Here is a 27,765-nt window from a genome sequence, read left to right on the forward strand (position 1 = left end):
TTGGAGACAAAAATATTGAGGTGAACATATTGCAATTTGCATACGATACATTGTTCTTGAGGGAAGCAAGAATTCAAAATATAAGAGTCTTTCATTTGAGGCTTGATTGAACTCTAATTAAATTTGCCCCTGAGGTTTGAACTCACGCAAATCAGGTACATAAGAGTATTTCATTTGAGGGCATTCCTTTAAAGTCACTTGATCCAAGCATGGGAACTTTAACTTGAAAGTCCCTGAGTAAATTCCTACTATGTTTGGTAAAGATTCAAGAGACAAAACACTGAGCTGGTCAAATGTTATATATTCATCTTTTGATTCATCATCTCCCTCTTTCGACACTATTTCCTGTATTGCTTCACAATCCTGTATAGAAATGTGCTTCAGTTGACGTAGTCTTTTGGCCGTTGAGGATGTGAACAAAAATAACATTCCATGGCATTCACCAATACTCAAAGAGGTAAGATTTGAAAAAGACAAGGTGGATGGTACCAAAATTTTCATGGTAGGACATGAAAACACTTCCAATGTTTCTAGTGTTTTTAGTAAGGGTTCTACCCATGAGTGCTCTAATCCGATGGCACTAAGCTGTGGGAGATTCTTCAAATGTAATCTTTTCAACTTTGAAAGTACTTTGCTACGATCAGTGGTAGGTATTACTTGAGAGTAGAATAATTCGTTAAAGGAACTGCAAACCACTTCAAGATTTTCAATGTTGGGTATCTCTTCAAGTAATCCACTGGAGAATATATTTGAATCATCATCCTCATGATAGCACATTAACTTGACAAGTTTTAAATTTTGCAGGAGGTATGCAGCATTTGCTCCAAATTGTCCTTGTCCAATCATAGTCTCGTTGTAAGTGATTGCTTGATGCTCCATGCTTGGCATAACCTATGAAATTTCGGAACAGAAAAAGGTACATTAATACCAAAATGTGCCATTCAGGGAGAGTTATGAAACCAGTAAAATTTGAGAAATTGTCCTTGCCTGGAGCTGTCTTTGCGAAATTGCCATGGCGTCTTCCTTTTTGAGTGATAATTGCACCAACTTTGGAAAAACCTTGCAATTGTTCGAAACATATATAGAATAAAGGAAAAATTTACATAAAACCCTCTTAATATTTCTAAGTGTTAGATGGGTGTTGAGTAAAAGATGAGGTGTTTGTCTATCACTATGATAAATTTCGCAGTAATATGAAGACATGCAAGCAACATGAAAATGGGGAGGCAATGTTTGGTACCTTTTCAACCGAAAAAACTACTTGCTGATGTATTGAAATACCGAGTTGATCATCTGTATGAGCAACTTCATGACTATGATGCTCAGTTTTAAACAATTTCAACTGATCACAATGATATATATCTATATGTGTTAGCATCGGCCATTCCAGAGTGTGTTTTCCAGGGTACAAGTGCTTGAGCTCTGGCAATTCCCATAATGTTAATGAGGTGAGACAATGGAAATTGAACTGTTTAGTTTCTCCATTGATGGCTGCATCAGCTTCTTCAAAAATTTGCACCAATGTTGCACAAGCTCTCACATCAAGCTTAACAAGATGATTGGCCACTGATGTTGGAAACAAACTTTTAAGGGTTTGACAATTGGAAATTGACACTTCTTGCAACTCTTGAAGGCTCAGAATTTCATCAGGATTCAGATTCCAGATATGCTCCAAATTTGGCAACTGATTTAGAATGAGTTTCTTCAAAGGAACTGTAATCGACATCATTTTTGCTGCTTCTACTTTCACATCAAAAATTGCCTTCACAGATTGACAGTTGCTTACCTCAATCTCTTTGAGGTTAGAAAGAAAGCGTAGTAAATAAAAAGGAATGACATTGGAGAGAGATTCACATTCAACCACAGCTAAAGATTTCAAATTGTTGAAACAATTGTTTGTTGGGATTGGAACCACACCAACCCACATCTCTTCTAGCCGTGAATGATCACTAAATTTTAAATGCTCTATATCACATGCAGACTTTTCCACCTGTACATGACCTCAACATGTTACAATATATTCACATGGTGCTTGTAATATTCTTATTCGAGACAAAAATTTCACTTATTTCAGATAATCATAAAATGAATGCTTATGCATGTGTAGTATGCCAACATGTTTTGGATATATAGATATATAGATGTAATACAAAACTATTCACATTTTTGTATTAACAGAATTAAATATTTTGTACAGAGACCATTTTTTTTATTGTTGTGAAAACAAAATATATCAATAGTTAATATACTAAGCACTAAATTTATCCTAACTAATTATACGAATGACTTAAACTAATAGTAATTTAAATAAATATTTAAAACTAATAATATTGGTATCGTAAAGTCTAACACTAACTTAAATACATACGAAAATAACCTTACCTGTTTTTGAAACAGCCTCTGAAATGACGTGTTTAGATCATCATTGAAGAATAAATCTGAATCCTCCAATGACGTTTTAATCCCCAAAAACTTTGGCGCATTTAGGACTCCTTCAGAGAAAGTTTTCATATTGGGGCAATCAATTACATTTGCGTTTTCCAAACATGGAAATTGCAGAGTGGCATTCCCTGACAAGAAGCTTTGAACTCGAGGTAAGCAATTCAAACTTAACGTTCTGAGTCTTTCAAATATGATCTCATCACAATCATCTTCATCTTCCTTTTTTGCTATTTCTTTTATCGATTCACAATTCTTTATAGTTAGGGTTTCAAGTTGCCCCAAACTTTTTGCAGTTGAAAATGTGAATAAATACTCCATTCGACCACAGTCCTTCACAAACAACTTTTTAAGACATATGAAAGACATTGCACGATACCCTAAATTTTCCAACCGAGGACAGCTGATAACCTTTAATGTTTGAAGGTTTTCACAGAATGGCTTTACCCATGGGTGCTGGAACCCTATTGATTCTAGCTCATTTAGTTCAAATAGGGTTAATTCATTCAATGTCGCAGGAATTCCATCATGAACTTGCAATTTCTGAGATGAAAATATCTCCTTGATACCAAAGCATCTCTGCACTTGAAAATGTTCTAAATTAGGTACCTTGTGTAGGAAATCAAAGGGCAAAGTACCTTTCTCATTTTTATCATCCTCAAAGCACAATCGGAGAAGATTTAATTTGCTGAGATAGTCTTGTTGCACATGTGCATCGCTAAACAACATCATGTTTTTCTCATTCAGTGTCAATCCCTTAAGTTTAGGAACAACCTAGATTCAATTCAAACCAATTCAAAAGAAAACACATGGTGGAAGTTAGAAGGGAAAAGTTGGAAAATATACAATGAAAAGAAAAGCAAGCACGAAGAGTGAAAAATATACAACGAAAAGGAGGAATCTACTTAATGCTGTCACCTTTTCAACAAGGAACAGAGGTTGTTGAAGGCAACTTATTGGAGCCTCTGTCATTGCTTCTTTGTGACTGTCATGAATTTTTGATGTGAATAGCTTCAACTTGGGACAGTAGGCCACATGTATGATTTCTAATTTGGGGCATTCCAGATGGTGTTTTTCAGGATAAAAGCAGCTCAGATTTGTTAGGTTATAGAGAGTTAGCAAGAACAGACAGGGGAATTCAAACATTAATATTTCAGGTGTTCTGTTTTCAACTGCATCTTCCTTTCCAACAATTTCTACCAACTTGTCATACCTCTGCAGTTCATGTGTCTCGATCATCCCAAGTTTTGTGGCAAACAGTGTTACCAAGCTTCCACAACCATCAACAAACAACTCATGCAAATTAGGAAAACTGACACTTTCTTGTGGATTTTTGTTCAATATACATTTCAAATTTGACAAGTCTTTCAAAATAAGTTTTTTCAAATGAAAGACTGTTCCTTTGGTCTTGGTGTGGCTGTCATTCATACCAAATATTACCTTCACCTCATCAGCGTTATGCACATTCAATTCTTCCAAACTCTTCAAATGAGAAAGTACATCAGATGGAATCACAGTATCTCCTTTACTTGTTCCATCAAATTCCAATTTCTTTATATTGCCAAAAGATTTCCCCGGAAAAGCTTGTTTTACAGATCCAAATCCCCTCATCTCAAAATAATCCCGTAGAATTGTATGCTTTGAATATTCGAAAAAATCCTTAAAATTTACACAAAATAAAAAGTGTTAGAATAATTGACAAGTCTAATGCTTCGTAATTAAGAACGCTTGCATACAACATATATATACCACTTAGATTTTCCTTTTATTGTAGAAAGCTATGTATGTGCCTCGTTAATTTATATGTGTGCAATAAACTCGTATAGGAATTCATTTTTGTTGCATTTTTTATTAAATAGTGTGTTTAATTTTGATATATATTGTTTATATACCAATTTTATATTGTAAAATAGAAATTAGCTCAGCTATAACATTTAAAGGAGTAATTTTGAAGAAGCTATTTAAACTACGTTTTGTAATTGGCAGGAAGCTTACTTTTATTTATTTATTATTACTACTATTTATATTATTATTATTAAAATTTAGAATGCGTTAAAAAAATGTAGAAAGAGAAAAGTAAGGAAAAATCGTTGCTAAAGGTCTTGGCCTAATTGTCCATGACGACGAATCATGATAATGAAATGAAAAGAAGAAATAATGAAAACTAAACTCATTTCACCCATGCAACCCAAAACGTAAAAGTTAGAATGTAATAATGAAAAGGAAAAAAAATAAAGTTGAAGAAAAAAGGAAAAGAAATTATGGAGCGATAGAGAACCAATTAATATATATATATATATATATATATATATATATATATATATATATATATATATATAAAATATACATACATACACACAGAGTGAGAGAGAGAATCCATTTTGTGTAAAAAAGTAGAATAAAACTAAAAAGCACAAGAATAATAGAAAAAAAAAGGATAAAACAAGTGTTTAAGTTTAGGATAAAAAAGAATGCATAAATATGAAGAAAAAGAAAGATTAATAAAATTTAGTAAAGTAAAACAAAAAATGGTACAACGGACGGTGAAGAGAGGATCAAAGAAAAACGAATTTTGAATGTACTTTAACTCAAAAGAATAAAACAAAGTTACAAATAAAGGAATAAAATACAGTTTGTCAAAAATATATAAACAATTTAAGGGCAAAATATATAATCATATCTTGGTTATATTTAAATAAAGAACAAGTGATAGTGAATTTCTCACCTTCTCGTAGAACAAACTCTGAATTGTTGTGTTGAGATCATAGAAGAAGATTAGATCAGAATCATTCATTGAAGGTTTGATTCCATGTAGCATTGGTGCATTTATGCTTACTTCAGAGAAAGTTGTCATATTGGGACATTTAAACAAGATCACATATTGTAAAGATGAGAAATGTAGAGTGGCATTTCCTGAATAAAAACTTACCAGTCTTGGTAAGGAACACATGCTTAAATTTATCAATCGTCCAAATACGATCTCACCATTAACATCTTCATCTTCTTTTTCTATTATTTCTTGTATTGACTCACAATTCTCGATAATTAGAACCTCAAGATTCAAGAGACTTTTGGCCGTAGAAAATGTGAACAGACACTTCATTTTTCTACAACCCTTCACAACCAATTGTTTCAGATTAATGAAAGATGTAGCACAAGACACTAATCTGTCTAACCGATGACACTTAACAATTCCTAATACTTTTAGCTTTTCAATGTATGGCTTTACCCAAGGGTGTTCCAACCCTATAGACTCCAACTCAAAAAGATTGTGTAGGCTTAATGTTTTCAATTCAGTTAGAATCCCATCATGACCATTGAGTTTTTGAGAGGGAAATAACTCCTTCAAACCAAAACATCGTCTCACAACAAAACATTCTAAATTGGGTACCTTGTGAAGGAAATCAAAAGGTAAAGTATCATTCTCATTATCATGATCTTCAAACGATATATCAAGGTAATTTAGTTTGTGAAGGAGGTCTTGTGGTGAATGTCCATCGTTCAACAAGATAATATTTTCCTCACTCATCATCAGTTCCTTCAATTTGGGAACAACCTAGCAAGAAAAAAAAAATTCAATTAGGAGAAAAATACTTAAAAAAAAAAGAAATAAAAACATTAATTGCTAATGTTTTCGTCACCTCTTCAATTGAGAACATATGATGTTGTAATGAACTATGATGGAATACTGAGTTGAATAGCTTCAACTTACGACAATAGGCCACATGTAACCTTTCTAACATAGGACATTTGAGATGGTGTTGTCTAGGATAAAAGCAAACAAGTTGTGGCATATTCCAAAGAAACAATTTTGACAAACAAGGGAATTCAAATGTTTCAGTTGTTCCATGTATAGTTTCCTCTTCCTTTTCAACAATTGCTATCAACTTGAAACACTGGTGCATTGTAAGTGTCTTAAGTTTCCCAAGATTTTTGGCAAGAGTTAAAGGGAATAATGTTACCAAGGTTCCACAACCATAAACAAACACTTCTTTCAAATTGGAAAAATTGACTATTCCTTGGGAGTGTTTGTTCCACACACATTTCAAATTTGACAAGTCTTTTAAAGTAAGTTTTTTCAAACGAAAAACTATTCCCTTAGTCTGAGTCTCACTCTCATCTAGGTCAAATATTACCCGTGCTAGTTTGCAACTCTCCACATTCAATTCTTCTAAGTTCTTCAAGGAAGGTAGTACATGGGACGGAAGTACAATGTCTCTCTTACTTACTGCATCAAATTCCAATTTCTTCAAACTACCAAAGAAGTTGTCAGAAAAAATAGGTTTGCCGTAACGAACTTCCTTCATTTCAGGATAATCCACTAGCTTCATATCCTTTGAATGCTCAAAAAGCACCTGAAATAGGAAAGAAACTCGTTATTAGATGTGTATGGAAATAGGAAAGAGTCATGTAAAAAAAGTCTTATATGGTTGACACATTTTAATTAAAATTTCAAAGTAAATATTAAAAATATTAATAATCATAACATACACGACAATAAAAAATTAATGGAATGACACGAAAATGTTTGAATTCCTATATTATATCGTTAATTTATTAAATTAAGTATAATACAAAAGATGATATGTACAAAAGTGAATATTACTTTCTCACTTGGATATCATAAAATAAGTCTACAATTTTGGACATAAAACTTGATTACTACGAATAAGAAAACATCAACCAATCAACTATAGAAGAAATATATCTTACTAAACCTGTATAAATGTGCATGCTTAATATAATTTTACGCATAAATGCTACACCATACCATTTATGAATGTTTGTCACTATCACATAGCTATCCAATTGTAGAATATTTTGTTAACGAAGTTTGAAATGAAATGAAAAATAGTTATAAGTGGAGGAATACATTTGATCAAAATTAACAATAATGAATAAATATTATGATTCGTACCTGATATGGAAAATGTTTTTGCAGAGTTGCATTCAAATCACCTTCCCAGTACCATTTGTCTTTTTCTCCGACCACAACATGTACTTTTTGTAATTGTGGAGCACTTAGGACATCAGAGAACTTAGTCATTTGAGGACATTCACTCACTACTAAATTTTCCAATAGTGAAAAGTTTAAGACACACTTATCAGCAGTCAAAAAACTTCTGAGATTTGGTAGAGAAACCAATTCTAATGATCGTAACTGTTTAAAATCAATCTCTTGTACATTTTCCTCTTCATTTTCTGCAACAATTGCCACAATCATTGGACAAGAACTTACCTTCATAGTTGTGAGTTGATCCAAGGTTTTAGCAGTTGAGTATGTCATTAAATTTCTCATCATACAATTCACCACTTCCAAATATGTCAAGCGACGAAAAGATACCAAGGATGATACCAAAGTTTTCAGTTTTGTACATCGTTCGATGATTAAGTGTTGTACCCTTTGAAGAAGCATGTCATGCTCAAAACCAATCTCCTCTAGAAACCACATGTCTCTTAATTCCAACTCTTTAAGCTGCATAACAACTCCTATTTTTTCACGTGAATTATGAGTTATAGGAGCCCAAATCCTTCTCATGTGACAAAATCTCAATATTAACCTTTTCAAATTTGGAAGCCTATGTAGAAACCAAAAGATTACTTCAGCATTCTTCAACCCATGCAACACAACTGATTGCAGGTTGTGCATTCTGTGAACATTAATAATGTACTTTTGCAACCACTTTACTTCTCTGAAGCTCATCGCCATAAATTCCAAGTTGTATATCACCTAAAAAGTATATAAATAAAAATAGTATCAATATCTAAGTATATTGAAACAATATTTTTATAAATATCTTTTTAGAATAAATAAAGGGCATAGTATTCTTAGATCTTGTAGTGTGAGGTTTTGAATTAGCTACCTTTTCTGTAGCCAAAACAATTGGTTTCGCTTGTGAGTTTGAGATTTTTGTAGTGATCCCTTCTAGCTTACCACATCTTAGTATTGACAATTTCTTCAATGATGGCCACTCCAAAGTATGAGTTCCCTCATAGAAACTCACAAGTTCAAATAATGAACGTAATGATACAGTTTTTAGATGAGGAAACTTAAAGGTGATAGCATTTTCATTTGAACCTTTGTCCCAGGCAACAATCTCTTTCATTGTCCTACAGTTCCATACCTCAAGCGATTCCAAATTTTCTAGGTCATTGGTAACAGAAAGTGGGAAAACATATTTTAAATTTGGACTCCCAACAATTTTTATGCTTTGCAGATTATTATGTTTTAATATTTCACCAGTGCCATCCTTCCATAAGCTCACTAAATTTGGTAGCCCTTGTAGAATAATATTGTGCAAGTTTGTTTCATTTTTATCACAAGTTTGTGAAATATTTGTAAAGTCAAATATGTTTTCCACTAACTTGCAGTTAGTAATTGTCAAGCTTTGAAGACTCTGAAATCTTTGCCTCATAAAATCGGGGAAAATTGTTTTAAGCTTGTGGCACTCTTTTATTGTCAAATAGTCTAAGCTACGAAAGGAATGAAGGCCAATATTAGGTTGCCAAATGGTATTGAGTTTCTCCATGCACATGATCTCCATTTTCTTCAACTTAGGAAAAACATAATCAATATTTCCCTACAATAGAAATTGGTAGCTAGATAAGCAATTAGAATATCTCAGGAATTAATGTAATTAAACGACAAATAATAGTAAGAATCAAAGTCAATACTAAATGAATCCACACACCTCAACATCTTCTGGAAAAAATATATCCTCCATCATTTCACATTCACTGACGAAAAGACTTTGGAGATTCTCCAAATGTTTAGCCATAGAGAATGACAGTAAATATTTCAAACTACCACAATCTGTCACATTTAATGTAAGCAAATTTTTAAAACAATGTTCAGTTTGGTCACTCCATATCTTTTGGATGTTGATAGAGGATAACTCCAACCACTCTAATTTTGGAATCGACACCTGTAAGAACAAGTAATGTCTTAGCAGCATATTTTGATGTTCACAAATTGATTTGTCCTAGAGAAATGACAAAACTTATTCAATTTAAACTAGAGATTATAAAGGATTGAAGAAGATAGATATATTACATATTTTTGGATAATGTTTTACATTACCTTTTCATTGAAGAGTGAATGACAAGAATTGGTGCCATCTTGGTCAACTTCAACGATGATATCTTTGTTCATGTTTTGCCCTTTGTCTTCAAATGATTGTGCACAAGGCAACTTATCATAGGTATACAAACAAGTAAATGCATGTAAGGATTTTAATGTTAAAGTTCGTAACTCAGGGAACTCGATATTGTCACCGTTGTCAGTATGGGTTTGTCTTCCAACTGAAATTATATCCTCCAAAGAATCACAATCACACACTTCAATTGTTTCAAGCATGGCGAGGTGTCCAACCATGCAATATGGGAAAATATTTTCCAACTTTCCACATGATTTGATCTTGATGATTTTTAGTCTGCAGAAAGAGGCCTCAAGAAGTTGATTGTTGCATATTTTCTCCAGATTATGAAGTTTGTAAAGATACAACGACTCCAATTTGGGAAAAGCCAATAAAGGATGGAACTGTTCCATTGAGTTAATGATATATTGAATGCCAAAGTTGTTTACAATGGATAGATGTTTCAATTTCAGAAATCCTTCAACATTTAACTCATAGAAAACGTCATGAACATTAATGAGTTCTCCCAGCCACAAATATTCAACATTTTTTAACAATATTTTAATCCATATTTCAGAATGAATGTCAATACCTTCTTTTAGGTTCAATACCAAAAGTTTCACCACTTCATACTTGTCAGGGATTTTGAATTCTCCCTCCGTGAGCATGTTGAATTCACCGATGACAATCTTGTAGCTATCCAGCTCATCAAAAAACAAGTTTTGTGGAACATAGACAACATTCTGAATGTGTATGTCTAGGTTTCGTAACTGATTTAAGTGACTCAACTCGCATAGACTACAATTTTGACTTTGGATATTCTCTTCTGTCTCCCATTGAATCAAGCTGTCTCCTATATAAAATTCTTCCAAAATGTTCATCCTTGATATGACATTGGAAGGTATTAGTCTCAATTTTGAGCAATTACTTAAGTCTAGAAGTTGCAATTTATCTAGCTGTCCAAATTCAAAGGGAACACATTCAATGTTGGATCCTGAAAGAGTAAGAATTCGCAGTTTCTTTAACTCTCCAATGATTGATAAGTTCTGCCCTAGAGTGCACTTCTCCAGACTGAGCATTCTTAGTTTTGTTAAGCATATCATTGAAGAAGGTAAACATGGTAAATTCAAACCAATCAATATCAAGACTCTGAGTTCAATCATGTCTTTAAAAAATTCATCTGGTATTTTCAAAAAGTGATCTTTATTGTCAATATGTAAGATTTCAAGTCTAGGACAGTATATACTCCCTGAAAGATCATCAATGATATAACAAGAGTGTACAAAAATAGCAGTGTACCTCTCAAGTTGATTTTTGTGAGGCCACTCATCGAGTATGCTATTCTTCATGAAAAATACATGCTTTTCTTTCGATGATATTGAAAGAGCAACATCACGCACAATGTCGTGCATGTTAAAGCGATTGCTAGAGTAACTTTCCAACACCAAACTTGATTCTTTTAGCTCTTCTATCAGCATACTCACTTTGTTTCTCGCTTCTCTAATTGTGTGGACTCCTTGTAATAAACCTAAACCAATACAAAACTTCACCAAGTCCATAACCAAAGCATCGTTTCCCATTCTTGCACATTGTAAGAAAATACACTTAAGTTGTTCATTTTCTAGATGATCATAGCTCAACTTTATAGAGAATTCAATAGGTTCTTTCCCTTCTATATAACTTTGCCTTTTCATTTGTTGATAGACATCCTCCCATACAAAGGAGCTTTTATTCTTTAATGTCCTTCCTATGGAAACCAATGCAATAGGCAACCCATCACACATTCTTGCAATTTCAATGGCTTTCTCATCATACACTAAATTTTGGATTTCTATTCCAGCCACTTTCTTAAGCAAAATCTTTGCTTCATTTTCATTAAGGACTCCAATAGAGAAAGTTGATCTCTCCTTCACATCCATTTGATTACACAATACTTGTTTTCTTCTAGATGTTAGAAGAATTTTGCATCTTTTGTGATTGCTAGATAAATTCTCTTCTGTCATGTTATTGAAATCGGAAGGTAACTCTTCTTTTTCCATCTTATGGTAACCAGAATCAGATATATCATTGGCATCCTGTTGGCTTCCATCATCTTCATCACTGATTGGAATCCCCAATCTATTCAAGTCCAACCTATCCCATAGATCATCTAGGATTATAAGGATGTTCTCCTTTTCTTTCTTTAACCTTTTCCGAATGCGATCTGCTCTTACAATCTCACTTTCCTCTTCCAATCTCATTCCTAACATCTCACCAATTTGTCCTTGAATTTTTATGATGTTAGGATTTCTGGTTATATTTGCCATAACCACCACAGTGAACAACTTCTTTTCTTGAGCTTTCTTAGCAACTTCTTTGACTAAAGTGGTCTTACCTACACCACCAACACCATAAAGGCCAATCATATTAACCGTAGTATCTTCCAATGCTTGCATAAACATATGGATAGTTTTTGTTCTTGATGCAAAGCTTTCATAGCTAGTGTTTGTCAAAGAAACATTAATGGATGGGAGTACCCGATAGGAAACTTCATCAAACCTTTTATTCCAAAGTTCTTCCACTTTCATTTCCTCTACCATTTTTGTAGCATTTCTGCCCAATCGGTACCTTAACGACAAGTTACTCGGAAAGAAACCAATGGAACATCTTGTCTTCGAATGATATTCATCGTGGACAAACTGCTCATACTTTTCAATCTTCTCATCCAACTGTTTTAAGCAATGTTGAACTTCATGTTCAATTTCTTCTGCATTCATTTCTGCATTATTAACTTGATGTTGTATCCTTTTCCTAGTATTATCCATCAACTCAATGTAACATTTAACCTCTTCAAATTTGTCATTGTAATTAAAAAAGTAGCTCAACTGTCGTTTCACTACACGTCCTGCAATTTGCAGTGCACTTTCAGTTGTCGTAGAGACAACTGCTTCCATGCTCCCTTGACAATTGATACCTTCTCCTTTGCTTTAATGGTTTCTACTAGGGCTACTTCTTTTTTCTGATACAAATGCAAAATTTAAAAGTTTTTGACTTATAAGGGAACCAATATATAAACATTAAGTAAATAGAATTGATAAAAGTTGATGCAAACATCCAGGAAGTTCATGTAAGAAAATCTTAGAAACTAGAAAATATAGAAATAATACCACACTATAAAGACTTGAAAGTTGTAAATGTGTTAAAAAATTGTATAACTGACATTTGACATTAATTGTAGTAAGTGGAGTGATGTTTTACGCCATGAAATTGTATCAAGCACGGAATCAATATATTTTTATCATTGATAGCAACTACCCGAATACTCACACTATTTGATAATAAAAAAATTCGTATTAACTCTTAATGCATATAAAAAGGTGTTGGGTTGTTTTGAAATATATCTTCAGAGGTAAAATTGGACGGTTATGGTGGAAAATAATGTAATGAAGGGGTTTGTGACTATTTTGAATTGTTCCGACATGAGGATGCCCTGTATGTATCTAGGGAGGAAAATAATAGGATGAGAGAGTCTGTGGTTATTTTGAGTAGTGCCAACATGAGTATATATATATATATGGGCGTGATGGGTGCAAACCCAATAAAAATACAAACTTGAGAACCAATTTCAGTTGAAACAGGAGAGATACTAGTTAGATGGAATGGTTGATTTTTGTCCTTTGTTGGTGGAGCTTGCTTGATTAGCTCAGTCCATTATCTGCTTTGCCTTTGTTCTTCATCTCTCATTTTAGAGTGTTGGGTGAAATTCTGATAAAACAGTGACAAATTTCAGAAATGACCAGGACACGGACATATCCTTGAAGATAAAATTAGAGAGATAACCACACTCATCTATTCATCATTTCGCAGATTTTCTCAATTAGAGATTCTTATTTCTAATTCGTGAACTTCTTCTAGTTACTGCACTTCTCTGCATTCCTTTGGCTGAAGCATATGAAGTTCTGAGACTATGTAGGTGTTAAAGTGCAGGATTTGATTGGTAGGAGGGAACTCATTATAAAGAATGGAATGACAAAATTATGCAAAACTTAGACTGCATAATGAGCAAGCGTAAAGAATATGAGGTAGTAGTTGAACATAGAAGGAGAAACATCTCTTTATTTAATGCACGTACGATCGTATGTAAAGTTGAGGCTAAGGCAAAAAGATATACGATAGGTTGGTGACTTTGGTGTAGGGACACTTTGTGATGTGTTAGCTGCAATGGGAGATGTGTGAAGATTAATACTATACATTCACGCCATCTTGTTTGATTTTTTTTGTCGATGTATAGTCTGCTAATTATTAGAGCTGTCAAAATGGGTCGTCTGGTCCGGCCCAACCCGGGTCCACCATGGGTTGGTCACTTAGTGGGTCAACCCAATCCGATTCACTTATTAGCGAGTCGAAAAAATTTGAATCCGGCTCGGTCCACCACGGGTTGATGGGTTAAACGGATTGGTTCACTAGCCCATTAATTTAAAAAACATAATTTTTTTTCTTAAGTCAGAAATTATATTTCAGATTAAAATTTAAATAAATTTGAATACAATATCAATATATTCCAAAATGATGCTAAACTCCAATACAAATCAAAATAAATAAATAAAAATACAAATTATTATCTAATATCAAAGCATTCTTGTGAATTACTCCATCTTTTATTAAATGCAATACTTTTTTCAGCAAATTAATTATACTTTTTTTCAATAATCATACTTTTATTAGTTGAAGCTAGGTTTCCATTTGCCAACCGATCAATGTGTTTGGTTAAAAAAATAGTCCAACATTGCAAAGTTCAACATAATGTGTCACTATGTGGGTTGTGGGCCAACCTGGCCTACTACTGGTTCAATTCGGTGAGCTGGGTTCTTGGTGGACTGGGTCAAAAATTGACCCATATTAAAATTTGTAAAAAAATTTTAATCCAACCCGGTTTGAACTCGTGGTGGACTGGGTTGGCCCACGAATTCTGACCCACTTTGACGGCTCTACTAATTATGGTCATGAATGCATGCATGCCTATCACTGTTTGTTCATAGCATAAATGTCAAATGCAGTGATAGTTTTAGGGTATGCTCAAAGTCTAGATAGAAGATACATACAACTAATATTTACTACAACTTTTGTCCTGTGAAACTATTTTAGGTTCGAAGATGAATTTGAGAGAGAATGAATAAATGGATGTTAGAGGATCTAAAGGTAAAATTTGTGGTGTTTGTTTTAAGAGATTTTGAGATAAAGATTAAGATATTTAAAAGTAAATTTTGTGAAAATTTGTAAATTATTGGATTAGATAAAAAAATGTTCTAATAGATTAAAATATAATATTACAATTTTATAATTATGATAAAAACTAATCTATAAATTATTAATATTATTATTTCAAATAAAAAAGTTAAGAAGATGAATCAAATAGAAATAAACTGGACAAACAATAAAGTAAGAAATATAAGCACCATATGCAGAGGAAAAGCTTCATGTACACAGTAAAAAGTAAAAAAAATTGCAAGTTCTGCACCATGAAATTATACATAAGAGTGTAGACCAATTTGGTAAAAGAACAAGTATTTACCTTCACATTCCCTCTCCAGATCAGAGATACTTTTTTCAACCCATCCCTTAAATCAGTGCCTGAAAACATATGCAAAAGTAATTTCGTCTGTAGGAACAGTATATGTGGAAGTAGATTTTATACTTTGTATTATTTCGAGTTGTGTAAAAGGGTTGGTGCTCATAAATATTGTTTTTCTTTCTTGACACATTACATATTCAAGAACTAAAAGTGACCACTAACATTCCTTATTTCATAGTAAATAAATCTTCCGAACAAAAAAGAGGTAAATCTAGAATGGTTTACAACTATAAACGTTTAAACGATAATACAGTTGAAGATGGATATACAATTCCGTCTAAAGAAATTTTTATAAATTGTATTAAAAATGCGAAATGGTTTTCAAAATTTGATCTCAAAAGCAGATTCCATCAAGTAAAAATGGAACCAGAATCTATAAAATGGACAGTCTTCTCCTGTTCTGAAGGATTATACGAATGCATGTAATACCTTTTATTCTTAAAAATGCTCCTGCAATTTTTCAAAGAAAAATGGATAACATCTTCAATGACTGCAAAACTTTTACATGTGTCTATATAGACGATATACTAGTTTTTTCTAAAACAAAAGAAGATCATTACCTTCATTTAAAACATGTATTATATAAACTTGAAAAATATGGTTTAATTGTATCAAAAGCAAAAGTGGAGATTTGTAAAAATTTCATAGAATTCCTTGGAACATAAATAGGTAATGGAACCATAAAACTTCAACCTCACATTTCTAAAAAAATCCAAGACTTTCCTGATAAAATGGAAGACATAAAAACCCTAAGATCTTTTTTAGGACTCTTAAATTATGCTAGAAGTTTTATCCCAGATTTGGGAAAATACACTGCCCCTTTATACAATAAAACTTCTCTGAAAGGGGAAAGAAAGTTTAATTCTGAAGATATAAAATTAGTTCAGGATATAAAACAAAAGGTAAATAAATTACCTACTTTACAACTACCATTAAATTCAGATTACTTAGTAGTCGAATGTGATGGATGTGAATTAGGATGGGGAGCTATCCTAAAAAGGAAGAAAAATAAATATCTATCAAAAGATAATGAACAAATATGCAGATATGCCTCTGGAAAATATACTGTTAAACCACAGGTTTACCAGAGCAGCACTGACTACGAAGTCAATGCAATTATACACGCCTTAGAAGCATTTAAATTATTTTTGATAAATAAACCAGAAATAACCATTAGAACCGATTGTGAAGCAATTGTTTCTTATGGAAAAAAACCAAATAAATAATGACAAAAAACCTCACAGAAGGTGGTTACTTTTCCGAGATTACATAAATTTTGGAAAAATTATAAATTTTGAACATATCAAAGGATCTGACAATATGTTTGTTGATATCCTTTCCAAGTACATCATACAAAAGTGAGACTCAAAAAGTCTTCTATATAGTCATAATACATGAATATTTTACACATTGAAGACCCTGAACTTCCTCCTGGATTCTGGGTCAGAGTACAAATACAACCACTAGGGATTAGTCCTGTCTTTAGTCCTAATCCTGCCATTAAAATCACTAAACAAATAAAAAGGTTTAAAAGAAGGATATTCTGCCTAAGGCTACAAAAAACAAAATTATGCCAACAAAATCCTTTCCAATATTATTCTACACTTACCTCCTACAAAGCTAACATCAGAGTTTTGGAGTATCATCTACAAAGGCTCAGACATTTTATTGCTTAACCCGTTTGCTTCTATATTGCAGGTACAAATATTCCAAAATGGAATTTATACAAAACACAAAGAAAGGATCTTTAGGTCCTAAACCAGTAAAGTCCCCCTTTGTGGTGGAACAATACACAAAGTATGGCAAAGAAGAATTGCCAATACTCACAAACACCTACCATTTTCCTAGTAGAGATAATACAAATGTCAAATTAAATGTTTTAATTGACAACATTTGGAATATTCCAAAATACACAGTTCAAAATGAACACCAAGTCACTAAGGTGAAACAAAGTATCATTAGCGCACTATACAATTTCTGCTATGCAGATAACAAAGGAGTTCTGTTAACTTCACCAGCCTCTCCCTCTGGAAAAGGATTTACACATTATGCCCTAATTACAGGGCCAAATAAAGGAGTTTATACTTCCTTCAAAGACCTCTCTGAGGCAAATCAAGACCAATTTTTGTCTACTTACAAAGGCTTTAATTCTTTAGAAGAAGCCCAGATGGCCTTAAAGTTGGGAACCATTGATGAAGAAAAAATAAAAACAGGGTTGACATTTGAACTAAGAACCCAAACACATACCTATGCTGCCTCCTGTAGCTTCTCACCATAAATGAACCCAAACATTTTCCTTGCAAAGTTCGAGGTCATACAAGAATTCTTGTTTGAAGTTCATGCGGAAACACAAAATTACAATGGATTATTTGTAAAACCCCAGACTTATTTTGACACAAAAACACCATGTCAGGAGTCTTCGGACTATTGCAAAACAATAACCACAAAGTGCACATGCCAAATAAAATTCATTTTTAGAAAGGCTCAAATTGATTTAAAAACCTTTAAAAATCAATTATATAGAGACATAGTCATATGTCCTTCACTATTATTAGAGGCAGGATGTCTCCAAACACTTCTTATCCCACCTACCGAAAAATTCAACTCTCTAACCCAAGAGATAAACTCGGTAGTAAATGAAATACAAGCAGAATATATGGTCAATATCTGCTTACAAATCACCTCCTCACCAAAAAGAGCCACAACCCCTGATAGTGTGGCAACACATGTCATAAAACTATTCACAGAGTCAAATCTAGAGGCCCATGTCCATCTAGAACACGGTCCCTTGAACGGGTTGTCACTCAACAAAGAAAAGTTATACCAGTACCAACTCTGGAAAGCTTACATTGAAGGGTCAAATTGGAATTTCTCGAGAAAGGATAATACAGAATATATCCTTTTGAAAGAAACCATAAACACAAAAATATACTGGAAAAAGTTTATGGGAAACAAATTTCATCCTTTTCTATAAAGACTCTTTTATAGAAAAATTTTGAAACTTGTAACTTGTTGAACCAGTTTTCAAGTGACCGGTTACGTAGAGTCTAAGTCATCTGGCTTCTATAGGGAAAGGATGAAATTTGTTTTCCATAAACTTTTTCCAGTATATTTTGGTATGTATGGTTTCTTTCAAAAGGATATATTATGTATTATCCTTTCTGGAGAAATTCCAATTTGACCCTTCAATGTAAGCTTTCGAAAGTTGGTACTGGTATAGCTTTTCTTTGTTGAGTGACAACCTTTTCAAGGGACCGTGTTCTAGATGGAAATGGGCCTCTGGATTTGACTCTGTGAATAGTTTTATGACATGTGTTGCCACACTATCAAGGGTTGTGGTGCTTTTTGGGGAGGAGGTGATTTGTAAGCATATATTGGTCATATATTCTGCTTGTATTTCATTTACTACCGAGTTTATCTCCTGGGTTAGAGAGTTGAATTTTTCGGTACGTGGAATAAGAAGTGTTTGGAGACATCTTGCCTCTAATAATAGTGAAAGACATATGACTATGTCTCTATATAATTGATTTTTAAAGGTTTTTAAATCAATTTGAGCCTTTCTAAAAATGAATTTTATTTGGCATGTGCACTTTGTGGTTATTGTTTTGCAATAGTCCGAAGACTCTTGACATGGTGTTTTTGTGTCAAAATAAGTCTGGGGTTTTACAAATAATCCATTGTAATTTTGTGTTTCCGCATGAACTTCAAACAAGAATTCTTGTATGACCTCGAACTTTGCAAGGAAAATGTTTGGGTTCATTTGTGGTGAGAAGCTACAGGAGGCAGCATAGGTATGTGTTTGGGTTCTTGGTTCAAATGTCAACCCTGTTTTTTTTTTCTTCATCAATGGTTCCCAACTTTAAGGCCATATGGGCTTCTTCTAAAGAATTAAAGCCTTTGTAAGTAGACAAAAATTGGTCTTGATTTGCCTCAGAGAGGTCTTTGAAGGAAGTATAAACTCCTTTATTTGGCCCTGTAATTAGGGCATAATGTGTAAATCCATTTCCAGAGGGAGAGGCTGGTGAAGTTAACAGAACTCCTTTGTTATCTGCATAGCAGAAATTGTATAGTGCGCTAATGATGCTTTGTTTCACCTTAGTGACTTGGTGTTCATTTTGAACTGTGTATTTTGGAATATTCCAAATGTTGTCAATTAAAACATTTAATTTGACATTTGTATTATCTCTACTAGGAAAATGGTAGGTGTTTGTGAGTATTGACAATTCTTGTTTGTCATACTTTGTGTATTGTTCCACCACAAAGGGGGACTTTACTGGTTTAGGACCTAAAGATCCTTTCTTTGTGTTTTGTATAAATTCCATTTTGGAATATTTGTACCTGCAATATAGAAGCAAACGGGTTAAGCAATAAAATGTCTGAGCCTTTGTAGATGATACTCCAAAACTCTGATGTTAGCTTTGTAGGAGGTAAGTGTAGAATAATATTGGAAAGGATTTTGTTGGCATAATTCTGTTTTTTGTAGCCTTAGGCAGAGTATCCTTCTTTTAAACCTTTTTATTTGTTTAGTGATTTTAATGGCAGGATTAGGACTAAAGACAAGACTAATCCCTAGTGGTTGTATTTGTACTCTGACCCAGAATCCAGGAGGAAGTTCAGGGTCTTCAATGTGTAAAATATTCATGTATTATGACTATATAGAAGACTTTTTGAGTCTCACTTTTGTATGATGTACCTGGAAAGGATATCAGCAAACATATTGTCAGATCCTTTGATATGTTCAAAATTTATAACTTTTCCAGAATTTATGTAATCTCGGAAAAGTAACCACCTTCTGTGAGGTTTTTTGTCATTATTTATTTGGTTTTTTCCATAAGAAACAATTGCTTCACAATCAGTTCTAATGGTTATTTCTTGTTTATTTATCAAAAATAATTTAAATGCTTCTAAGGCGTGTATAATTGCATTGACTTCGTAGTCAGTGCTGGTTTGGTAAACCTGTGGTTTAACAGTATATTTTCCATAGGCATATGTGCATATTTGTTCATTATCTTTTGACAGATATTTATTTTTCTTCCTTTTTAGGATAGCTCTCCATCCTAATTCACATCCATCACATTCGACTACTAAGTAATCTGAATCTAATGGTAGTTGTAAAGTAGGTAATTTATTTACCTTTTGTTTTATATCCTGAACCAATTTTATATCTTCAGAATTAAACTTTCTTTCCCCTTTCAGAGAAGTTTTATTGAATAAAGGGGCAGTGTATTTTCCCAAATCTGGGATAAAACTTCTAGCATAATTTAAGAGTCCTAAAAAAGATCTTAGGGTTTTTATGTCGTCCATTTTATCAAGAAAGTCTTGGATTTTTTTAGAAATGTGAGGTTGAAGTTTTATGGTTCCATTACCTATTTCTGTTCCAAGGAATTCTATGAAATTTTTACAAATCTCCATTTTTGCTTTTGATACAATTAAACTATATTTTTCAAGTTTATATAATACCTGTTTTAAATGAAGGTAGTTATCTTCTTTTGTTTTAGAAAAAAACTAGTATATCGTCTATGTAGACACATGTAAAAGTTTTGCAGTCATTGAAGATGTTATCCATTTTTCTTTGAAAAATTGCAGGAGCATTTTTAAGACCAAAAGGCATTACATGTCATTCGTATAATCCTTCAGAATAGGAGAAGGCTGTCCATTTTATAGATTCTGGTTCCATTTTTACTTGATGGAATCTGCTTTTGAGATCAAATTTTGAAAACCATTTTGCATTTTGAATACGATTTATAAGAATTTCTTTAGTCGGAATTGTATATCCATCTTCAACTGTATTATCGTTTAAACGTTTATAGTTGTAAACCATTCTAGATTTACCTCTTTTTTGTTCGGAAGATTTATTTACTATGAAAGCAAGACTCCTGTGAGGACTTTCACTTGGAGCTATTACTTTTAGTTTCAGAAGATGGTCAATATGCATTCGAGATTCCTCCTGTTCCCAATTATTGAATTGTATATCTTTAGTTTTTATAATTAAATCAGGGTTGATTATGTTTAATTTACAAGTAATAGGATCACGATCCAAAAATTTTATAGGATCTTCTCCTATTATACTAGTTTTATTTAACCTATCCAAAATCTGTTGGATATTATCAAAAGTGATTGTTTTGGATATTTTTATGGATGAAAAAGAGTCCATAGTGTCATCTGGATAGTAATCTATGAATTCTAAATTCTCTTTCATACAATCACATTTTTCTGAGGATTTGGGGCTTGTACATGAACATTCATCAGAGGATTGTTTTATATAGTTGTCTCCACTAATGATGGGTGACATTTGTGTTTTATCACTAATAATGACATAATCTTTGTTTATAGTGATAGTTCTATTATGGCCTAAAATAAAATCTAGACCAATAATCATGCTTTGTTTGAAGGGACTAAATTTTCTACACGCATGGTTTTAAGATGTATTTTTTGGCCAAATAGGTCACAATTTGTACTAAATTGAAGAGAAATATTGTTTATCTCTTTGTCGTTTATCATTACTACTCCAAACAGAGTTCTTATTTTTTGTATATGTTTACTTTTAGTAATCATATATGAAGGTACTTTTGTTTTACAGACGATTGTCTCAGAACATCCTGTGTCTAAGAGGGCCTGCATGATTTCTTCTTTAGCAGGATTTTTGTTTTGTTTAGGAAAATTTAATTTTACTAACACTTTAACATATATTAGTTGCTTTTCATTGCAAACTAATGGGATACATTCTGTGGTTCCCATCATGTTGTTTTGTATGTTTTTTGAGATGATATCTGTTCCAGAATCTTGAATTATTTGTTCTAGACGAAGAATTTTTTCTTCAAGGTTGTTTATTCTGGTTTCTAAAATTGAAGTCCTAGTGTGAATTATGTTTTTATCTCTTATATTTTCTTTTTGTTCTAAAAAAATGGGTGTGTCTTGTATTTTCAGATGTGTTGTAATATATTTAATACAAAAATTTTTGTAGCATAAAGGACAATGAGCCCTTTGAGATTTATGAAAATATCTATCACAATACTGGCAGGGAATAGATGCTGGTCCTGAAAAGTATTGTAATGTATGAGGACAAATATTTGTTTCAGTTATATTCATTAGATAATATCCAGAATCATCTAATATTTCGCCCAATTCATTATATTTGTCATTTAATTTGAAATCATATTTTTTGGGGTAAATTTGGATAAATTCATTATTTGTAAAATCATTTATTAAGTCATAATTTTTGGGTTGTTTGTCTAAATTAATTTCATCAATGTATTCTGTTATACTAACTATTGATAATATTTCAGAATCAGTAGATACATCTTCGTCAATTGGAAGAAGATTCATGTGGCAAGATTTGATGAGCTCTGCTTCTTTTGTATAAAGATTTGCTATGTTTGGATAATATCTTGAGAAATGTCCAGTTTGGCTACAAGCATAACATTTTAGTGTTTGTTTGTAATTTTTATTTTCTCTAAATTTTCTGACGTGTCTATTAGGGTTTAGAGTGGGTTTCCTAGAATTTGAGGATCTTATAGTATAAGTCTTTCTAGAATTAGTAGGTCTTTGTACAGTCGATTGAGACCTATGACTATAAAGTTGGCTATGTCTAGGTTTTCTTCTGGGCATATATTTTTTGTTAGTTTTATTATGATTGTATTGTTGTGGAGTGTATATTTGTTTACAAATTCCAGAATCAGAATTTTTTAGTTGTTTTTGTATTGCAATATGTGTGCAAGTGTCTTCCATTACTTTCATAATATGTTGTATTCTTATTGAGAGGTTACTTAACATGGGAGTTACCTCATCATTTTTCCAGGATTCTCTAATTTTCTGACCTAATTTTCCTGGAAGTTTGAGAAACATTTTTTCTCCAACACTTATATCATGAAAACATCCGGCTATGGAGGCATACATGAGATAATCTTGTAAAAATTCTTTAATTTTTCCAAAATATGTTATAGACAACCTTTCAAGATGTCCTAAATAAATTTGTTGTCTGAGTGTATTCCCATCGTTTGCAGATTGAGAAGTGAGTAATCTTTGTATTAGAGAGCGAAAATTGTAAATGTTAGGACCTGGTTCGATCACTAATGTACTTAATTCTATTGGGTAATTTTTTTAGAAGATTCCCAACATACTCTGGCTATATCACCTAAGTAGGTTTCACCTTTGGCAATCATGTCTTGTGAAGACTAAACTTCTTTTTCGTAATGGATACCATAATCACGGATTATAGTTGCAGTCCACTGTTCAATGTATGTTGGTAATAATTGAGGGTCAATTCCTCCTATGTTTAATAAAAGATTAGGCAATGGGAAATTTGGTTCTATTGGGAGCCTCTTTCCATGTGTTGTATATTGATTATCTGTAAAAGTAACATTTGTTGGGGATTCCCTGGGTATGAATCCAGTAGAATAACTTTGAGTACCAACATGTTCTAACTGATAACTGTTGGGGTTTACTGATCCTACACTTGTATTGACGAAACCTATTGTAGATAAAGGTTCTGATATTACTGAAGAGCTATCTTCTTTATCTAAACGCAGGCTATCAAGAAAATTATTTATGATATCGTCTGTTTCATCGTAAATATTTTCAATATTTGTGTTTGTAGAGGAATCCAAAGATCCTTGTCTATACATGGCTATAATTGCCTGATGATGATTCCATTCTTCATCAGTCATTTCATCATTTTCATTTTCTTCGTATTGTATGATATTCATCATGGAAATGTGTTCGTTATCAGGAATGGCTGAAGTGCTATGCCTGTTTTCGGCTGACCTATCTTGTTCTAGGTCAAGTTGTGGTATATTTGTGTAGTCTACAAAACTTAGACTGAGTCCTCTAGACCTATTATGTAAAATAGCAGATGAAGGGACTGTAATTGGATTATTTTCTTCTTTGGGTAAATGTGTTTGCCATAAATGTTCTTCATTTTTTTTTGTGAAGGCTTGGGCTGGTAAGAATTGTGTACCATAAGAGCTAATGGCCTCCTCTAATGGTCTAGTATTTATTCTATACACAGAAGAAATATGGTTACTTATTCTTCCTATGAAGGTTATGTCTAAATGTAGATTTTCACCCATCCAATTGGGTCCAAAACCTATCGTTTGTACTTCTAAGTTTATATGATTTATAAAATCTTGTAAAGTTAATGTGAAATTTGGAGCAAGATAAATAAGGGAAAAGGGTTGATTTAAATCTACCTCTAAAATCCCTATTACACTTTGTGAATCATTATTCTGGAATCTTGAATCATGTAGAACTATCAAAGCTCTAGCTCCAATCATATGTCTGGCTAAGGATCTGACTCCAATGGTAATTAATCCCATGTGGACATATCTTCCTTGTTGATTTTGTAATTATCTACCTGTTTGTGGAGATATTAGAGGGATTATCTCATAGGTGTTGTCAGGGAGATAAAAATCTTATATTCTCCTATATCGATGGAGGCTTGTTCGTTCAGAACTTAACCATCCTATGTTGTATAACTGTCTAGGATTTAGAGAATCTATCCTTGAGTTAGATCCTATATCTGTATTTTGTTGTATGTCTACTAAGTCTTCTAATCTTCTAATGTTAGTAGTTCTTTGTCTATTTAAGAATCTATCTAAGATTCCTGGATGTTGTATAAGATTTTGACTTCTAGTTTGATGTTCTCTTAATCTTCTGGGGGTTCCAGGGAATCTTTGTGTGCTGCTAAGTTCTGTTGTACTATTCATATTAATATTATCAATTTGTGTTTGTGTAGAAGTATTGGGTTGTGTTATCATTATAAACTATTATCATTGTTTGAAGAAGGTGCTGCGTTGGTACTTGCAGCTTTTGAATCTTTTTTAGTTGTAACTTTGATAAATTTATGTGAATTTTTAGAAATTGTTTTTGTATGTGTGTGTGTTCCTAAAGATAGTTTTGATACTTGCTTTATAAGACCATCTATGTCTTTGGATAAGTTCGTCCCTTTAGTAGAATCAATCAGATGATTCAATTTTCTAGAAACTTCTTCTAGAAGAGCTATTATAGTGTTATTTTGCCCTATAATAACTGTGTGTATAGGGTCTACTTCTGAAGTAGGTTTTTTATAACCTACAGGAGGAGAGTTTGTAATTTTTTCAACCGTAGTTAGGACTGATTTGTAGTCAGTGCCTAGAAATGGTTGTATGTTATCCATTAAAAAAAAAATTTAAACAGAAAAACAAGAAAGCAGTATAGAAAGTAGGAAAGCAATAGTAAGTAGACAAAGCGGAAAAACAGTAGTAGAAGATAAAAGACAGGAATCTACGGAATACACTGTAGAGTAATACTTATAAAAGAATATAAATGGTCAAAAAAACTCAAAAATCTCTTTTTTTTAGATCTGGGGAGATAAAAAAGGGTCCATCACAACAAAACATTAGCATGATATGTACAAGATAAAAGCAAGACAGAAAAGTTTTATATATATATATATATATATATATATATATATATATATATATATATATATATTTTACGTAACATAAAATTAAATTTTAAATTTTACACTTTTTTATAATATTATTTAAAAACTAATTTTATATTTTACTTTTGGCAAAGTAGCACTGAGATTTATAATTCTACAAACAATTCAACATGCTTACCCCACCACCCCCACAAGCGATCCTAAAGCCGGATTTTCCTATCAAGTACAGTACACTGTCTTTGTAAACATAATGACGAAACTTTGACAATAAAAAAAACAAAGACACTTCAAAATGATATGTTTAACCCTACCAGCGATTCTAAAGCCAATTTTTTCTCTTTTTCTTTCTTCCTTTATCGTATCTTCAACATCTAAAAAAAAAATGCAAAAACGCGTCTTAATTACTAATAATACTTTAAAATCTAAAGTTTTATTATATCTAGCCACAAAATAGTTAAAGTGACAACAGCTGTCACACACAATTATTGTACTTGTATCCTATCGTCACTCACCATTAGGCCCATGGCTGATTCAGACGTGTTTGGACAAATATATATTGAAAAAGAAACGACAGCAACAAAATAGTAGGTCATATTTATCCCTTTCCATTTCCACCACTTGCTTTTATTATTATGATGCCAAATAATACTACTTTAATTTCTTTATGATATCAAAATATTACCTCCTAAGAGTAATAACTTTTATGAATTATGATTTGTTAAACCATATAACTTGTATAATATGAATATATTGAAGTAAAAATTTTGTTGTATCTAAGATTGAAAATTTAATATAGTATTTCTCATTTATTTTATTATAACAAATACAAATATTGATAGTAATAAAAAGACTAAAAATGCTTGTTGCCTTGTCATAACCTTAATTGGGTTTTTTTCTGGTGCTTGATGTCATATTAAATCATATAGCCAAAAATGTAATATTCCGAAAGATAAATTTAAAAACTTTTAATCTTTATAAAAATAAAAAATAAAAACAATCAATAAGTGTTGACAAATTGTCGGATTGTTGGGCGAATTTCTCATAGCGCAAATAAAATAATAAACGAAAAAGGGTTCATGCCATTTAACAATGATTCTTATAAAAAATAAAATAATCTTAATAAAAATTAGTTTTTATATTTTAAAAAAAGGAAATGAATAATAATAAAAGATAATGTGAAATAATAAAAAAAAAATGTAATGTTAAAATATCAATATCAAATAATAACTAAAATAATGATGGCTTATGTTATGCCGTTATTGGGTTGGCGACTGTCTTATTTTTTTATTTATTAATAGTTGTTTGTTTATTTATTTTTTTATCATAATGTGTCTTTCTATATATGAAATATAAAATTTAAATAATTTATTTTTGATTTCAACGACGTATTTATATTTAGTAATAAAGGATGCATCACAAAAGAGCACTCAACCATAACAATTTTAAACAAATTCAATGCCTTTCGTGTTCCTACTCGTCCACAAATTTATTCTCACAATTTATACTAAATAAAGCATAATAATGAACCAAAAATAGAAAAATAGAATATATATATATATATATATATATATATATATATATATATATATATATGAAAGAAAAAATTGTACTGCATATCCGTCACCGAAGCTTAGACACATGACTGACTTACAGTAAATTAATTTTAGTACATCAATTCGTTTACGGAAAAATTACAATTAGTTATTTTTTAAACGTGAATTTTTTATACGATTTAGTCGAAAACTAAGCACACTTTTAACATATATGAGATTGATGTTACCTTGTATGAATTTGACAGTTGTCACTTAATGCATCTAAATCTTTTACAGGGTTCCTGGAGAAAGAAGATGGTGAATAGTTCCGAAACCCTTGTAATTTGGAAAAGTTGAAGTTAAATAATGAAAAAGGAAGGAAGAGAGATATGAGAAGTCAGAACTCAAAGTGTGTTGAGTGTATATGAACAGAAGAAGACTTACAGATTGTGTTGCAGTGAGGTGATCTAAGAAGATGAGTTTTTGCAGAGGAGGAGAATGAAGAGTAGAGTTCTTTCTAACACAGACAGTTGAAGATGTGAATCAGATTTTAACATAAGAAAGAGAATGTTGGTGTTCTTGTGACTATGAATATAAGGTTAGTAGTGTGTGGGTCCTTCTTAT

At 32.1% G+C, this 27,765-nt stretch overlaps 1 protein-coding gene across 6 annotated transcripts; it reads right to left on the reverse strand.

Annotated features, from left to right (window-relative positions):
- LOC114183050 (uncharacterized) lies at positions 1-27,739 on the reverse strand. Of its 6 annotated transcripts, none has more exons than XM_085673078.1 (15): positions 27,586-27,739; positions 27,390-27,477; positions 25,921-25,980; positions 15,127-15,185; positions 9,521-12,573; positions 9,132-9,365; positions 8,304-9,020; positions 7,358-8,170; positions 6,081-6,794; positions 5,165-5,995; positions 3,358-4,098; positions 2,383-3,213; positions 1,241-1,990; positions 988-1,059; positions 1-891 (listed from the first exon to the last, which is right to left on the reverse strand). In XM_085673078.1, exons 5-15 carry the CDS (start codon positions 12,506-12,508, stop codon positions 118-120), a joined length of 9,465 nt encoding a protein of 3,154 aa, XP_085529204.1. In that variant the 5' UTR covers positions 12,509-12,573; positions 15,127-15,185; positions 25,921-25,980; positions 27,390-27,477; positions 27,586-27,739; the 3' UTR covers positions 1-117. The 6 variants fall into 6 exon arrangements, with proteins under 6 accessions (XP_085529204.1, XP_085529205.1, XP_027925688.1 ...); XM_085673079.1 differs by having other exon boundaries at positions 27,390-27,443; positions 27,586-27,731; XM_028069887.2 differs by lacking the exon at positions 25,921-25,980.
- Positions 27,740-27,765: the final 26 nt, after the last annotated feature.

This window comes from Vigna unguiculata, chromosome 5 (assembly GCF_037176805.1).
Source record: "Vigna unguiculata cultivar grain cowpea cultivar isolate G323 ecotype 2 chromosome 5, ASM3717680v1, whole genome shotgun sequence".
NCBI classification, from domain to species: domain Eukaryota; kingdom Viridiplantae; phylum Streptophyta; class Magnoliopsida; order Fabales; family Fabaceae; genus Vigna; species Vigna unguiculata.